Below are 17655 nucleotides of genomic sequence, written 5' to 3' on the forward strand. Positions count from 1 at the left end.
TTCTGAGTAAGCTTTTGCTTTCCTGATAAAGGAGAAACAACAGGAATACTGCTCTTTCCCCTGTTTTGGACTTGAACGTGATGACTGGAGTTTCAAAAGTCATTTTGCAATTACAAGGACATAAGCCAGAACTAAGAATAGTAAAGCAGAAAGACAAAGAGAAAGAGCCTGGGCCCTGATACACATAGACACACAGGTAAACACTGACTCATTTTAAAGAATGCAAATGTATTTCCACTTTAAAGCCTGAAAAAAGTAAAATGAAATGTTTTAAAGATTCACGGCAGAGACATAAGTGATGCCCTAAAAAAATAAGAAGCACACTTAGAACACAATGGGGAAGACACTTTCAACAGTCCCTGAGAACCTTCAGGTGCTGGGTCCAGAAACGTGTTTCCGGCTCCCTGCCCAGCACAGCCCTCTGCCCTGCAACTCAACAGGATGGCCTCTGTACACAGTCTCTGACACCTCTTCTCCTCGGTGGAAATTTATGTCTTCTTTTGGCTGCTCTTTGAAAATGTGCCAAATTAAGAAATAATCTTTTACATGAAAAGCTGGGAGGTATTTTAACTGGGTGAACCATAACTTCATAAGTTCACAACTGGAATAAATTAAACAGAAGTAAAAACCTTTAAAAACAGAAGAAAAATAAAACCCTTTCCTTTCTGAGAAAAAGTGCTTCTTAGCTATTTAATTTAGAAGACAATTTCTGTTATTTTACTATAATGGTGATGGTATCTTCTGTTCTCGATTTTGCCAACTTCTCATGTTCTGGCAAAATATGTTAGAATTCTCAAAATTCAGCAACTCGCACCTTCACTTTAAACAAACACTTAAAGGCTATTAAATTACTAAATGTAATTTAGTAATAAACTGTGTAAATAAACTATAATTTTAAATATTAGACACAAAACAATTTTATGCATAATTCAAATTGTACATAATCCACATTTATGCTTCTAAACAAACAGAAGCTCACATTTGTACTACTTTCATAGTTTACAAAGTGCTTTTATATACATTTTCTCATTTTTTATTCGAGACAAACATGTAAGTTAAATATTATTCTCATTTCACAAGTAGAAATAGAACCAGACATTATTCAGTGCTTTAACCAGTATACAGTATAGCCCTGAGACTCTAGATCTGCAAAGGGTTTTAATAATGCAAATACCATATATATATCAATTTTTATCACCATTTTCAAGTTTCCATTTTCTTAACAAAGGAAAACAATGAAAAAGTTTTCCACAATCTAATAATAAAAGTGGGAAATATATATACAACTGTATACTAAGCCAGTGAGTGAGATCTATCAGAAGCAAGTTTACTCTGAAGGTCCTATATTGTTACCTGTATACAGGGTACCAGTATCAGAACCATGTTTACACGAGTAATTTTTCTACTTTAGAGAAAATAATCCAGGACATTCCTATTGCCTCCAAGTCTTGTGAATGTGTGTACGTGTTAGGGTATGAAAGTGGCCAGGTGTGTGGTACGTTTGTGTGTTAGGGTTATGTAAGCGGCCAGGAAGGGCTGTGTGTGTGTCAGGGTATGTATATGGCCATGTGTGTTTGTGTTTGTGTGTGTTAGGGTATGTACGTGGGCAGGAAGGATACAGAAAAATACTTAATCCATCTTTAGAGTTATAGGACCTCTGATTTTCCCATCTGCAGTGACTTGACAAATTTGGTCACATGGCTCATCTATAGTAATACATTTTCTTTCCACACCCCTCCTTCTTAAGTACCCTCTACCATTAAGATTAGAAATTCCAACAGGTAGCTTTTCTTCCTGAATTATCTTCCCTATTGCATACTTTTTTCCCCCAGAATTTTCCTTTCCTATTTCTGTATCTTGAAGACATTTCATTATAGTAGATGACAGAGCTATAGTTTATATTCACTGTGATAAAAGATCAGTTTCAGCATTGATTTCCCAGCAAAAAGCTGACAGGAAAGTCGACCACAAAGGGAAAAAACAGCGATAACTGGCAGCGCAGTGACACCTGCACTCAGAAAGCTGCACTGCAGCCTCCCCAAATCTGAGCTAATCTCCTCTCAGCACTGTGCTGTCAATTTTCAGAGGAAAATTCTGGCTGGTTTCATTACTGTGCTGTCAATTTACAGAAGGAAATTCTGCCTTCTCTTGAGTTCAAAGCAGACCAGAATGTTTAAATTATTGGTTCAATGAATTATTTTTTTTGATGTTACAAGGTTTTTATTGCATCTGAAGATACTTTCAATAAATATCTTGAGTTTGGAGCCTTGGCTAGGTAAGGAAGCAAGGTGAAGTCGCTCATTCGTGTCTGACTCTTTGCGACCTCATGGACTGTAGCCTACCAGGCTCTTCCATCCATGGGATTTTCCAGGTAAGAGTAATGGAGTGGGTTGCCATTTCCTTCTCCAGAGGATCTTCCCGACCCTGGGATCGAACCCAGGTCTCTTGAATTGTAGGCAGACGCTTTACCGTCTGAGCCACCAGGGAAGTCTCTAATCCTTTTGCAGTAGAAATCAAATTTTTCTGGCACGACTCCATTGCCAGCAATGGGGTTTATCAAAACTACAAACGCCAGCACATTGAATATTTCAATACTGTACTCAATTGTTCATATTTTAGCTATGAAACAAACCAAATGTAAATGCTTAATATATAATACAAATCCACAGATTCTTCACAGAAGAAAACAAAGGAAGACTGATTTTCTACATGTCACCTGCTCATTAGTTCTTCAATAATATGTTTTGAGTTATTTCAAATATAATGTATACACCACTACCTATGTTTTTCAACATTTTCTATCTAGGTCCTAAAGGGTATAAATAAGGATGCATACAGTCAGGTTGTTTCTATAAACTTTTCATCTTTCTTCTGTTATGCATCTTACAATAATGAATATAAGGAGACAAAGACAAATGTACATTTAAGTTACTGGTTTCATGAATTTTGCTTATATGGCTAGATATTTATATGGGTCTTGCGAATGACAAAATAAAATAACAAAGTTTGATAAGCCCATCCATGCCCCGTGAACTTTAGTCCACTCACAGCATAACTTGATTCAGTCACTATTTATTAGTTTTTAAAAATGTTTTTTAAAAGCTCTGCAAACCACACTTTATTACAAATTTTTGAATCATGAGGGGGTAAACTGACACAGTTCCCTCATGTCACTGACTCTTTTTGAGGGGAAATTTCTGCAGTTATACAAGAGTTACCAAACTCTATAAAAAAGGTTAATTGTGTTCTATGACTGACCTTCACTCTACAGTCCCCTTGACCCAAGGCACAGTCCCTGGTGCATCTTTTTGAGATTTAGTTTCCAGGAAATTTTCAGCAAATCTCTCTCGTGCTTTCTCCCAGTTCTTTTTGCTCTTGTTTTGGAGAAGGTGAACATCTTCAATTGAAGATGGCTTGCCTGTCCCCAAGCCTGCATGTGTTCGCCGAAGCTGAAGCTGGATCTGTTACCAAAAGTTGAGAAGAGAACTTACTGTAGCACCTAAACACACTGAGAGCTGCTTTATCCAATCTGATACTTTTAACTATAATTCTTTGAATTAGAAAAGATTGATGCATAAGAAAAAACTGTCAAATGCATCAAATACAGGGATATTACATATACGGTGATATGTGGAACTTACACTCATTTTTCTACACTGTCTTGCTTACCAATAAGAACAATGGACTCTTATTATAATAGAACAGAGTAGTCCTTAAACAGCAATTACCGTATTTCACTGAGATGCTGCAGAATCAGTCATCTACTCTAACTACAAGTAAAAGCAATGGATGTATGTAAACCTACAGTCTGAGCCTCACCTAGGTAAGTGAAGGATAAGTTAAACCTCTGACTCATAAAGAGTTTGTTTTCATAAAAGGAGCAGAGGACTTCTCATTATTTTGAGAACCATTAAAAGCCACAAATTACTGTGTCTAATGTATGTCAGGCATCAACCTAGGGGCTTTATTTTTGGATATTCCTGAAAAAGTTCCCATTATCCCCATTTTAACAGATGAAGACTGAAATCCAAATGTGCCCTAAGTTGTACAGCAAGTGAGAGAGCCCACACTCTAACCTGACTGCAAAACCCATGTTCTTTCCTCTGTACCTCCAATGAGAGGATTTACATTAACTCTTCCATTATTTTGTTAGGTACCAAGTCATTATCAAGAAGGTTCTCTGGTCGCATTACTACTTTGTAAGGTTTCTGTGAAAGAGAATCTGAACCACCAATGAACCGTGGGACTGCAGAATTAAACCACCGTACTGTTTCCTAGACACGATTCACTCTATTGCCTGTTACTTGCTCTGAATCTTGAACCTAAAACAGATTCTCCAGCTAGTACAGAATCTGACTGTTCATAAGTTAACACTTGATTGTTCCTGCATGTTAGGACAAGGCACAGTAAACAAAGCCATTGAAAATAAAAGGCACAGAAGAACTTCTGGCTCAGGGAAAAAACACGGATTATTCAGAGGTTTAGGAAGTCTCTAAGAGGCTTCCTAAAATCAAAACAAATCATAAACACAAAAACCTGGTAACTGTGATTCTCTTTGCTTTCCACCATACTGCTAGCACGGCAACGCCTAGCATATAGTAAGTATACAGTAAATATATCTGTTACAAGAGTAACAAATCAAAGGAATCACAAGTCTTACCGGAGTTTTCATGCCTCCACCGTCCTTCCCTAGGCCCTCTCCTTTCTTCCATCCCATCTTCTCCAACATCTTCCGACCTTTATTGCTATCAGTAATTTCACTTTAGAGAAAATTAAGATGATAGTTGATTTTGAGACCATTTAAATCACATTTATAATAAACTAATGAATTAAAAATAATTGGTACAACTACTTTAGAAAACTACTTGGCTTTCCCAAATAAAGTTGAAGACACACAAATTCTAATCCTACATATACTAAACAGAAAAGCGTGTATACGGTGCACCAAAAAGACACGGACAAGAATTTTTGCGGCCAAATCTAACAATAACCACAAATTAGAAATAATTCAGATGTCCATCAGTGGTAAAGTGGATAAACTGTGTCATATTTATACAGGAGAATATAGAACAATGAAAATAAAATGCACCTCACAAAGTAATGCTGGATAAAAAGAATACAGACACAAAATAAATACTAAATTACTCCATATACTTAAAATTAAAAATTAAGTAAAATTAATCTGACACTGTTGGAAGTCAGTAGAAGAGTCATTTCTGGGGAGGAGAGAGGAATGGTGATTCAGAGGGGACACTGAGGAGGCCAGGCTTCTGGGGTTACTCATGATTTTCTATTTCTTGACCAAGACTGGATTCTGCAATGTGTTAATCTTATGATATATCATTGATATTGATACTTAACATTTGTGAATATAACATCAATTTAAAAAGTTAAAATGAAAATAAACCTTTCATTAACTAGTTGCATTTTGTTTTATGATTTTATGGTCTAATTTAAGGGTATTTTAATTTTATGTTCTATCACATTGTCTTTTCAATTTTACAAAATGTTAAATTAGCTCTTCAATAAAAATAGACGAAGCAACCCCCTCAGACCAATGTATTTCATTATTTATTAGCTGTAATATAATCTTCATGTTGTCCAGCAATTATTTCAAAAATATTAAACCTTAAAAATATTTGTCAAGTTGTTTGGTATATGTAGTCTAAAATATTGTATTTCATAAAATCTGACTCCATAAATTCAAAGATGCCTTGTTGGTTTATGTACCATTATGAAAAAATTGCTATTATATGTAACTGTAAAATTCTATCCAAGTAATATATCTTAGAGCCAGTAAAATATATGAAGTCAAAATTTAATAACTGCTAGTTCTACATGAAAAATTTAAATAACTAAACCTAGAATTTCGGAGAAGGCAATGGCACCCCACTCCAGTACTCTTGCCTGGAAAATCCCATGGGCGGAGGAGCCTGGTGGGCTGCTGTCTATGGGGTCGCACAGAGTCGGACACGACTGAAGCGACTTAGCAGCAGCAGCAGCAAACCTAGAATTTATATTGTGAGAAAAAAAAATGTAGCTAATATATGATTAAATGTAGAAATATAGTCACATTGTAGGTTTCAGAATTACAGTCTTCATGTTTATCAATGCTACTTAACCAAGAGGAAAGAACTGAATCAAAAATACTAAGAAAAATAGGATTTCAGGGTCAAGAACAGAAGCAGCTGAGTACTGAAATAACTATTAAAAGTATCAGTCTATTACCAATTTCTTACTAGCCCAGCCTTCTAAATACACAGTATATAAATGTATGGTCACTCAGTTGGGTGGCCAGAATGTCAGTTATGCATATACATATATGTGTGTGTGTGTTTAAGTCTATATGTGATAAATATGTATGTATCCATATTCATGTATACGATCAGTAATTTTCCAGGGAATAGCAGAATATCAATATTAGAGGAAAATATACACAGAACTTCCACAGTCCTATAAATCAGATTAGTCCTATGAGTGTGATTATGGTACAAAGACTTTTTCAAGCAACTAAAATTTAATACTTACGAGTGAACAGATGCAGGAGCATCATCTCTTTGGAAAGTTCCTTCACTTCCAATCTGCTCCCTACGTTTTCCAGCTCTATCTTTATATTTTGGATTCTTCAATGCCTTTTCATCTTCGTAGTCTGTATTCTTTATAAACATGAAATATTCATTGAGGAAAACAAAATTGAAAAAATGTCTGTATATTTGCCTTGCTTAGTGAATATGGTTCAATTTGGTCTCTATTAAATAAGTCATGATATAAATTAAGACATGATACAAAGTAAGACAATTATGTTATTAATATTTTTAGTCTATCCCCTTTAAAATGTTTATCATTTCAAGTTGTGCTACAATATAAATTGTACATAGAAGATAATATAAACCATATATAAATTATAATATGCAATTATATGAAAATATAGTAAAAAATACAGTATATTTTGAATTAATGATATGTATTCATAGTCTCATATGACTACCAGTATTAAAAGAAACATAGAGAACCTCTGGGCTTGGGAAAAAAATCGATTTCTCCTTTTCTCTAAGGAACTGAAAGTTCCGAAAGATCTAAAAAGTTTTGATACTGTTCCTTAAAAGGGAAAAATGTAGAAAGTCTTTTAAAAAATAAATAAAAAACAAATACTCTTTTACAATGGCAACAATAATAGCTTTTTACTTAAGTACAGCTTCACTATATGATTAATCAGTCACTCAACAAAAATTGGAAAAGGCAATGGCACCCCACTCCAGTACTCTTGCCTGGAAAATCCCATGGACGGAGCAGCCTGGAAGGCTGCAGTCCATGAGGTCACTGAGGGTCGGACATGACTGAGTGACTTCACTTTCACTTTTCACTTTCCTGCAGTGGAGAAGGAAATGGCAACCCACTCCAGTGTTCTTGCCTGGAGAATCTCAGGGACGGGGGAGCCTGGTGGGCTGCCATCTATGAGGTCGCACAGAGTTGGACACGACTGAAGCGACTTAGCAGCAGCAGCAGCAAAAAAAATTACTGAGTAAAGAGTAAATTAAGCTCTATGTAAGGTGGTAGAATGCAAAGAAATTTATAATCCTCAAATACAGACATATAATCTTCAGCATGCTACAGTATGACTGGTTCAACAATAAAGGTATGCCCAAGACAAGCCAGTGGCACAAAAGAGGCAATTCAGCATGGGGTATCAAAGAAGAATTCTCTTACCTTTTGTTACTATTTGCTAACCTTTATATAAAAAGTTGGAGTAGGAAATCGCAACCCACTCCACTATTCTTGCCTGGAAAATCCCATGGACAGAGGAGCCTGGTGGGCTACAGTCCACAGGGTCGCAAGAGTCCATAGGGTTGCAAGAGTTGGACATGACTAAGCACGCACATATAAAAAGTGAAAAACATTCATCAAAAAACACACTACAGATTGCAAGAGCAATGCAAGGAAAGCAGCATAGAAGTTTTTACTTAATTTTTCTTTCAAAACAGAGAAATGAAGAACCACCAATCCTAATGGGTATTTGCCCTCAGAAAATGATGCAGAAATTGAGCTAAATTTTTGAGAAAACATTTTATTCTCTCCTTATAGATCTTCTACTTTCCTCCCAAATTAACCTCTTGACATTTTTTCTATTATGATTTCTCTTTTAGTACAACAGTAACAACAAAAAATACAATTTTTCAGAAAAATTTTGGCAGCATCTTTTCTGATATCCTCATAAAGTGTAAAAAGCATTGGACAAATACACTTAAGACCTACAATTCTGTATCTAGCTCTGTCATTTAGTAGCTGGGTGACCAGATCTAGTTTCTCCAATGTAAACTGGCAATATTAATTACTTTCTTGCTCTATTATAGAAATGGTAATTTTTAACTGCCTTATTGATACATAATTAACAAACAATAAATTATACATGAAGTGTACAATTAGATACTTTTGAGATTTGTATACACTTATGAACTTAGAACTGGACATGGAACAACAGACTGGTTCCAAATTGGGAAAGGAGTACATCAAGGCTGTATATTGTCACCCTGCTTATTTAACTTACATGCAGAGTACATCAGGCGAAATGCTGGGCTTGATGAAGCACAAACTGGAATCAAAATTGCTGGGAGAAATATCAGTAACCTCAGATACACAGATGACACCACCCTTAGGGCAGAAAGCGAAGAAGAACTAAAGAGCCTCTTGATAAAAATGAAAGAGCAGAGTGAAAAAGTTGGCTTAACTCTCAACATTAAGAAAACTTAAGATCATGGCTTCTGGTCCCATCATTTTATGGCAAATATATGGGGAAACAATGGAAACACTGACAGACTTTATTTCTGAGGGCTCCAAAATCATTGCAGATGGTGACTGCAGCCACAAAATTAGAAGACGCTTGCTCCTTGGAAGAAAAGCTATGACCAACCTAGACAGCATATTAAAAAGCAGAGACAGTACTTTACCAACAAAGGCCCGTCTAGTCAAAGCTAGGTTTTCCCAGGAGTCATGTGTGGATCTGAGAGTCGGACTATAAGGAAAGCTAAACGTCAAAGAATCGATGCTTTTGAACTGTGGTGCTGGAGGAGACTCTTGAGAGTCCCTTGGGCTGCAAGGAGATCCAACCAGTCCATCCTAAAGGAAATCAGTCCTGAATACTCATTGGAAAGACTGACTGAGGCTGAAGCTGAAACTCCAATACTTTAGCCACCTGATGCAAAGAATCGACTCATTGGCAAAGACCCTGACGCTGATAAAGATTGAGGGCAGGAGAAGAAGGGGTTGACAGAGGATGAGATGGTTGGGTGGCATCACCGACTCGATGGACATGAGTTTGAGCAAGCTCCTGGAGATGGTGATGGACAGGGAGGCCTGGCCTGCTGCAGTCCATGGGGCCGAAAAGAGCTGGACATGACTGAGCGACTGAACTGAACTGATACACTTATGAAACCATCACAATTAGTATAATAGATATTCATCTCCCACAAAAGTATCCTTGTCCTTTTTTTATAACCCATCCCTCCAGACCCTCTGCCTGTGCATCCTTCCTCTCCTGTATCCAGGCAACCACTGACCTGCCATGATACATTAGTTTGCTTTCCTAGAATTTTATAGAACTGAAGTCCATAGTGTGTACAGTTGATCCTTGAACATGAATTTGAACTTTGCAGGTCCACTGATACACAGCGTTTTTTTCCACTGGTAAATATGACCTACCCTATCTGTAATTGGTTGAATCTGCAGATGCAGAACACCAGATACAGATGAACTGTAGTTATGGAGGGCTGAGTACAGACATGAAGATTTTTCAACCGAGGTGAGACTCAGCACAGCTAATCCCTGTGTTGTTCAATAGTCATCTGTACTCTTTTTGCCTGGCTCTCACTCAGCATAACCATTCTGAGATCCACCTACGTTGTAATCTGTATTAATAGCCTATGTTTGTTTTTTTTTTTTTGGTTAGGAGTGTTTAACATATACATTTAACACTGTTTATCTATTAATGATGGACATGAGTTTTTTTTTCCAGTTTTTGGCTATTAGGAAAAAAGCTGTTGTGACCATTTGTTCCCTAGTCTTTGTATGAACACATGCTTTCACTTCTCTTGGGTAAATACTTTGAAGCAGAATGGTGAATCATATAGTAGGTGTACATATAACTTTTAGACAAAATATTAAACTCTTTACCAAAGCCACTGTACCATGTATAGTCTCATCAGCACTGTATGATAGTTCCAGTTCTTCCACATGCCGGCAACACAACATAGTCTTAAATGGTTTTAATTTGCATTTCCGGAAAATCCCATGGATGGAGGAGCCTGGTGGGCTGCAGTCCATGGGGTCACTAAGACTTTGACATGACTGAGCAACTTCACTTTCACTTTTCACTTTCAGGCACTGGAGAAGGAAATGGCAGCCCACTCCAGTGTTCTTGCCTGGAGAATCCCAGGGACGGGGGAGCCTGGTGGGCTGCCGTCTATGGGGTCGCACAGAGTCGGACACGACTGAAGCGACTCGGCAGCAGCAGCAGCAGCAGTAACTAATGGCACTAAACATCTTTTCATAACTGTCATGTGCTTTGGTGAAGTGTCTATTCAAGTCATTTGCCCATTTTTGGACTGCTCTCCTTTACTGAATTTTGTTCTTTGGAACCTTCATTGGATACATGATTTACGAATGTTTTTGCCAGTCTGTGGCTTATCTTTTCATTCTCTTAACAAATCTTTGGAAGAACAGAAATTTTGGAGGAGTACAATTTGTGCTTTTCAGGATTGTGCTTTTAGTGTTAAATATGTAAAAATTCTTTGCCTAACTCTTTTTTTAAGGTTTGCTTCTAGAAGTCTTATAGTTTAAGTTTTAGATGTACATGTACAGTCCATTCTGAGTTCATTTTTGTATGTTATGAGGTGTGGATCAAGGCTGCTGTTCTTGCTTTTGTTGTGGTATGTGCTGTGTTGACTTTCCAGTTAGTTCAGCACTGTTTGTTGGAAAAAGACTACTGTTTCTCCACAAAACTGGCTTTATACCTTTCCCGAAAACCATACATACACACACACATACACATATACATATTTATCTATGAATCTATTTGTCTATATAGGTCTATTCCTGGACTCATTAGTCTATCAACATATTTGTTTCTCTTTTTGCCAATGCTACTCTCTTTATTATAAGAGTTTATAAAAAGTCTTGAAATCAGGCAGCATTAGCACTCTGACTGTATTTTTCAATGGTATCGTTTTAATATAAGTTTTTTAAAAATCAGAAATGGCTACTGAAATGTAGAGTATTATCATCTGTTTTCTGCTCCAATCTCAATAGTTGTTGAAGTAAACAATAAACAACTAGCAGGAATTACATCAATCTCAAAATAATTATGAGTAGCTCTTCTCTTTTGTATATAAAAATTGACTATGCTTATCTAAGGGCTTCCCTGGTAGCTCAGCTGGTCAAAAATCTGCCTGCAATGCAGGAGCAATGATCAGTTCCTGGGTTGGGAAGATTGGCTGGAGAAGGGATAGGCTATCCATTCCAGTATTCTTGGGCTTCCCTGGCGGCTCAAACGGTAAAGAATCCACCTGCAATGCAGGAGACCTGGGTTCGATCCTTGGGTTGGGAAGATCCCCTGGAGGAGGGCCTGGAAATCCACTCTAGTATTCTCGCCTGGAGAATCCCATGGACAGAGAAGCCTGGTGGGCTACAGCCCATGGGGTCGCAAAGAGTCGGACATGACTGAGCAACTCAGCACAGCATGCTGATCTAAAGGCACTTTTACACAAAACCAGACACCCAGTTTAGCACATGTAACAATATTTAACTCCCTTACCTGCAAACCATATTTTACTCGTATTTTCTTTAATTCTTTCCTCCTTTCCAACTCTTTTTCCTCCTTACTTAGTGTTGGACCAACTACAAGGAAAAATTGAGTTTAAAAAAAAAACACTAAGTTTGTTATAATACTGTTTATTTAATAATGAAAAACTAATAGTACTAGTATTACATCTCCAAATTAACAAAAAGTTCAAATAAATTAATATAAAAGTATCTTGGGTTGTGATGATGTCCTTTCAGCATTTTGGTAATTAAATCTAATTGGAAAGTAAATCAAACCCCAAAGAGTATAAGAATGTTACAGTTTAGATACTAAAAGAAATACTGAACATCTTAATTTTTCAATATGGTTATTGTAATAGTATCCCAGATGTAGAAATACTGTGAGTTCTCTGAAAGAACATAAGTTTGTGCAAAATAAAAAACACAGAATTCAAGAGTCACATTATTGTGTAGTGTGCCTTACTCATTTTCATAATGTAGTATATAGGAAAACAAAAAATACATAATGAACATTTAGTTAGCATTAAGAGGAAAAAATAATGTAAGGAAAATTACTAGTTCAGAGTATCTTTCAATTTTTAAAGCCTTAAATAAGAAAGTTTTAACAAGATAGCAACCTTTTACAGTACTATTATAGAAAATAATGGTATATACACAGATAATACGTCAACAAACTGTAATTAGGGAAGCAGACATATCAACCAATAAATCTTAATACCTTAGCCTATTAATTTTCTATGTTACTATTTTACATCAAAGTTTAACTGTGGATTACTTTTTATAACAGTAAATAGATGTTAAAGAGAACCCTTGGGCTTCCCAGGTGGCTCAGTGGTAAAGAATCCACCTGCCAATGTAGGAGAGGTGGGTCTGATCCCTGGGTCGGGAAGAGCCTCTGGAGGAAGAAATGGCAACCCACCTCAGTATTCTTGCCTGGAGAATCCCATGGCCAGAGGAGCCTGGTGGGCTATAGTCCATGGGGTTGCAAAGGAGCCAGGCACAACTTAGTGACTAACACAACACATTTTTATTTAACTGTGTCACAATTACTCCTCTGAAGGACAGTTAACTACCACTGCAGTGCTGCTTCAAAGCCCCACAGACTTGGGACTTCCCTGGTAGTTCAGTGGTAAGACTGTGCTCCCAACACAGGGGGCCTAGGTTAACTCCTGGTCAGGGACCTACATCCTGCATACAGCAAGAAAGGGCCCGCGGGCCACACCTAAGACCCCGTGTGACATACCTAAGACCTGGCATGGCCAACCAAATAAATAATTAAAAAGATAAAAAGCTGTAGATGGATTAGCAACAGCAGAGCTATCAATTATCATTCCTGGTCAGAAAGTAACCTAACGCTATAACAGTACAACTAAACCATTACATAGAAAAATCAACTACAATCATAATCTACTACCTAAGTCTCACATTTCAAAACGTGTTATTTTTTTAGCCTCATCTGATAGTATTCACTGAAATATAAATGTATCTCAATAGAGTATTATATCAATTAGATATGAAGCTGGTAGCTACTGATACATTTTTTAGAACACTTTGGTGAATTAAAAAGTTATCACACACATAAACAGTATGTTTCACATACCAAAAAGTTCATCTTTCTTATCAAGACGAAGGTGAGCTCTAACCTGCCCTGGCTCACAGCCATCACAGGTATCGCTGCCAGGGTGAATATGAAACGACAACACAGTCTCTCCAATTTTCACTTCATCCCCATGCTCAAGTACATAAGGGTCACATTTAGTTTTGGGCTAAAGGGGAAAAAATAACAAAACAGAAATCCAAGAGTTACATATGATTATTTATTTTATGGTTACTATAAATAACGTCAGATTATAACAAAAAATTTTGAGATGGTTCTCAATGAGACAGACAGACATATGCATACATACCCATTTCCACAACATGAGGGTGATATGTAATATTCTATTAGTGGAGCAGACAGATGAACTGAGCAACTTCTAATTTTTATATTATCAAAATCCACTATCTCCCCATCTCCATACCCAATGCTATCAGAGAAATATCCAACCCAAACTTCAATCTATTACCAAAATGAATAATCATCACAGTCAAAAAGATGACATATTAAGGAGATAAATCGCATCATATTTCCCTTTTTCTTTCTTCTCTTGATAATTTTTATTTCATTTTTGATCTTTAACTAAGACCTCCCTTCCTCTCCTCCTTCCACATATTATCTTATTAGGTGCTAAGCACTCTGCTACATGTTAGGGATGAAAGAGTTAACTGAACAGACATAGCCCCTGCTTTCAAGGAGTTTTCCAATTTAACATTTCTGTTAAAACAGCTTAAAAAAATAAAAAACACACACAAAAGAATGGCCCCTAAAGTTGCTATAAGAACAACTTCCTTTGTATGGCTTTAAAATGCATTTATCTCTAAAAATAAGGCATAGATACATAATTAGAAAGGCAAAACTTAGCAGTTAAGTATCTACTTACTGTATGTATTTTTCCGCTCTAAGAATTCTCTTCCACATTAATACATCTGGCTTGAATACCAATCTGAACTAAATGATATGTATAATCACTATGATAACTATGCCGTGAGGGATAAAATATTCCAGTTCAGTTTTTTAAAAGAATATGCAAGTACTTAATTAATAAATATACACTTACCTGAAGAATCTGTTTTCCATTAACAACTGTACCATTCTGACTGCCTTGATCCACAAGGACATAACTTTGTAAGTCATGGTCAAAATAAATTTCTGCATGAAACTTAAAAAAAGAAACCAGGTAATTATAAATTATTATACTTTTAAAAATCACAGATAATAATTTCTCCATGATAAAATGCAGTGGACTCTGATGATTTAACTTGTATTATTCTTAATACATTTTTTTTCTGAATACAAAAGAATTTCAATGCTTCTGGTAGAAATAAGAAGGCTGCAGGAGAAAAAGTCACCCACCTGTAACCCCACCTATAATTACCATTAATAACTTAGTATGTGTCCTATCTTTCCTACTTTTATAATATTCTTGAGATAATACTATATATAGTTTGAAATAATTTTTCACCTAATATAGTTGCTCACATCATTAAAAATTTTTAATACAAAGGTGATTTGAAATATTCAAGGTCAACTTCTCAGAGTTTCCAAATTTTCAATACTCAGGACTAATCACTCCCTCCTGCTCCACAGCACTTTGTTTATGTAACACTTAAACTATACAAAGTTACTGTATATGTGAAGGCCACTGTACTGCTTACAATTATTGCTTACATTTAGTTGACAATGTGCTCACCACTTAGTATATAATATAGTGCTTCACATATATTAGGCACATACTCAATACATGTGTGTTTAACTGGATATAGAGCTGCAAAAATATTTAAAGTTCCATAAACCATACATAGATGGTGGTCACATAAAATGATGCAGCTGCTTTTTGGGGAAGTTTGACAGTTCCTCAAAATGCTAAACAGAGTTACCATATGACTCAATAATTCTACTCAAAGGTAGGTATCAAGAGAAATGAAAACTACACTTCCAAACAAACTTAGCAGCATTACTCTTAATAACCAAAAAATGGAAACAATTCAAATGTCTAATAGTTGATGAACAGATAAACAAAATACTATAGTGTGTCTGAACAATGGAGTATTATTATTTGGCAATAAAAACAAATGAAGTACTGATACTTGCTACAACAAGGATGAATCTTGAAGACAAGCTAAGTGTACAAGCTAGTTACAAAAGACTACATACCGTATTATTAATATGATTCCATTTACACGAAATGTGAAGAACAGGCAAATCCACAGAAACAGAAAGTAAACTGGTGGTTGCCTAGGGCTGTGGGAGGTGAGGAAGGAATGGGGAAGGACTACTATTGAGCATGATACTTTTTTTCAAAGTGATGAAAATGTTCTAAAATTGACTGCAGCAATGGTTACACAACCGTTACTGTTGCTGCTGCTGCTCCTAAGTCACTTCAGTCGTGTCCGACTCTGTGCGACCCCATAGACGGCAGCCCACCAGGCTCCCCTTCCCTGGGATTCTCCAGGCAAGAACACTGGAGTGGGTTGCCATTTCCTTCTCCAATGCATGAAACTAAACAGTGAAAGGGAAGTCACTCAGTCGTGTTGGACTCTTCGCGATCCCATGGACTGTAGCCTACCAGGCTCCTCTGTCCGTGGGATTTTCCAGGCAAGAGTACTGGAGTGGGTTGCCATTGCCTTCTCCAACAGTCTGATGAGCTTGGACAAATGTATGCTAACAGTATTTATCTCCTTTATCTTGCATCTTTGGCTTAATACCATCTAGCTGTAGTGCAGCTCTAGCTGTACCAGCAGCTATAATACATATTCTTTTAATGACAACAGCCAGGTTTTTTCCCCAGGTTTTACTAGTTTTCAAAATGCTTCTATGAACAACCCTGTCCATGCACTCTTCCTGTGGACAATACAAGGGTTTCTCTGGGGGTATACACTTAGGAATGAAACTGCTAAGCCATCTACAGGCAAACAAACTTTATTAGATACTGCCATATGATTTTCCAGGCTTCACAGGGGGCTCAAGTGGTAAGGAATCCATCTGCCAATGCAGGAGCTGCAAGTTTGATCCCTGGGTCAGGAAGATCCCCTGGAGTAGGAAATGGCAACCCACTCCAGTACTGCTGCTGGGATAATCCCATGGACACAGGAGCCTGGTGGGTTACAGTCCATGGAGTCGCAAAAAGTCAGACATGACTAAGCACACACATATCATTTTCCAAAATGGTTGGACCAATATACAGTCTCAACACCAATCTATAAGAATTTCCGTTGATCTATACAGTTTTAAATAACACTTTGTATTGTCAGAATTTTTAGCTTTTGTAAGCATATCAAGTGTGAAATTAAATTTCATTACTGTGGTTTTAATTTGCATTTTCCTGATTACAGGTGAGGCTGAAATCTCTTCTTATATTTTTAGCCATCTGGGTTTCATCTTCTGTAAATTTTCTCTTCATGTCCTTCATACATTTCTTTCAATTGGGTTGTTTAGAAAAACTATATCAAAGAGTTTAAATAACTTCAAATCTTATGACTGGAAACCTTATTCCAAAGACCTTTCTAAATTATGCTCTCAATAGGAATGATATTTAATAAACGGGATGAATGAAAACTAACACTTTGGTCTCAATTGTATTTCTTGAATTACTACAAATATTGAATGGTTTTTGCAAGTTAAGCATATTTCCTCTACTGTGAATTACTTATCTATGTCCTTCACTCATTTACCTGTTGGTATCATAGTGGGGTTTAAAAAATGAATTTGTATGAGCTCTTAAAATATAAGGGATATATAGATCTGATTATCTTAGACTGCCATTTAAATTTATTTCTTACTTAAATTATTCAAAATTACCTCATATTCTGTGATTTTGTTTCTTTTTTTAAACTTAGAAAATCCTCTCCTATACACTGGTTAAATATTAGTTTCTGTTTTTCTCCTAATATTAATATGAAATATGTTGGAGTTTTTTGACTTTAACTTTTTCATATATCTGAATATGTGTGATACATACTGTCAAACTGATTTCACACAACTAACAAATTACCTACCCCACCAGTGGACACGTTTGTTTCAAAGAAAGGAAAAGCAGAAATGCCACCAGAGAACTACCTACATTTCAGACTGAAGTAGAAGGACGTCTTTGTTATTTAAGTTATAGACGGGTTTTTCTTTGGAGGCAGAAAAACCAAGCATCATGAGAAGGTAAAAAAGGAAGATAATTTGGTCTGAATTAAGATTACAAGGACTTCATTCCCTCTGAGTGAATCCAAACAAAGTAAAATAATCAGACTTTC

General features: G+C 36.4%; 1 protein-coding gene across 1 annotated transcript in view; it reads right to left on the minus strand.

Annotated features, from left to right (window-relative positions):
- Positions 1-208: 208 nt before the first annotated feature.
- The window catches only part of AGGF1 (angiogenic factor with G-patch and FHA domains 1), a 44606-nt gene continuing 27159 nt past the window's right edge, over positions 209-17655 (minus strand). The window contains exons 9-14 of the mRNA XM_040225925.1: positions 14472-14573; positions 13415-13580; positions 11807-11889; positions 6529-6656; positions 4661-4760; positions 209-3461 (exon numbers count right to left, since the gene is read on the minus strand). Of these exons, the coding sequence (XP_040081859.1) occupies positions 3261-3461; positions 4661-4760; positions 6529-6656; positions 11807-11889; positions 13415-13580; positions 14472-14573 (780 nt within the window). The 3' untranslated portion in view covers positions 209-3260. The remainder of the gene's footprint in view (positions 3462-4660; positions 4761-6528; positions 6657-11806; positions 11890-13414; positions 13581-14471; positions 14574-17655) is intronic.

This window comes from Oryx dammah, unplaced genomic scaffold (genome assembly GCF_014754425.2).
Source record: "Oryx dammah isolate SB20612 unplaced genomic scaffold, SCBI_Odam_1.1 HiC_scaffold_26, whole genome shotgun sequence".
Lineage (NCBI taxonomy): Eukaryota > Metazoa > Chordata > Mammalia > Artiodactyla > Bovidae > Oryx > Oryx dammah.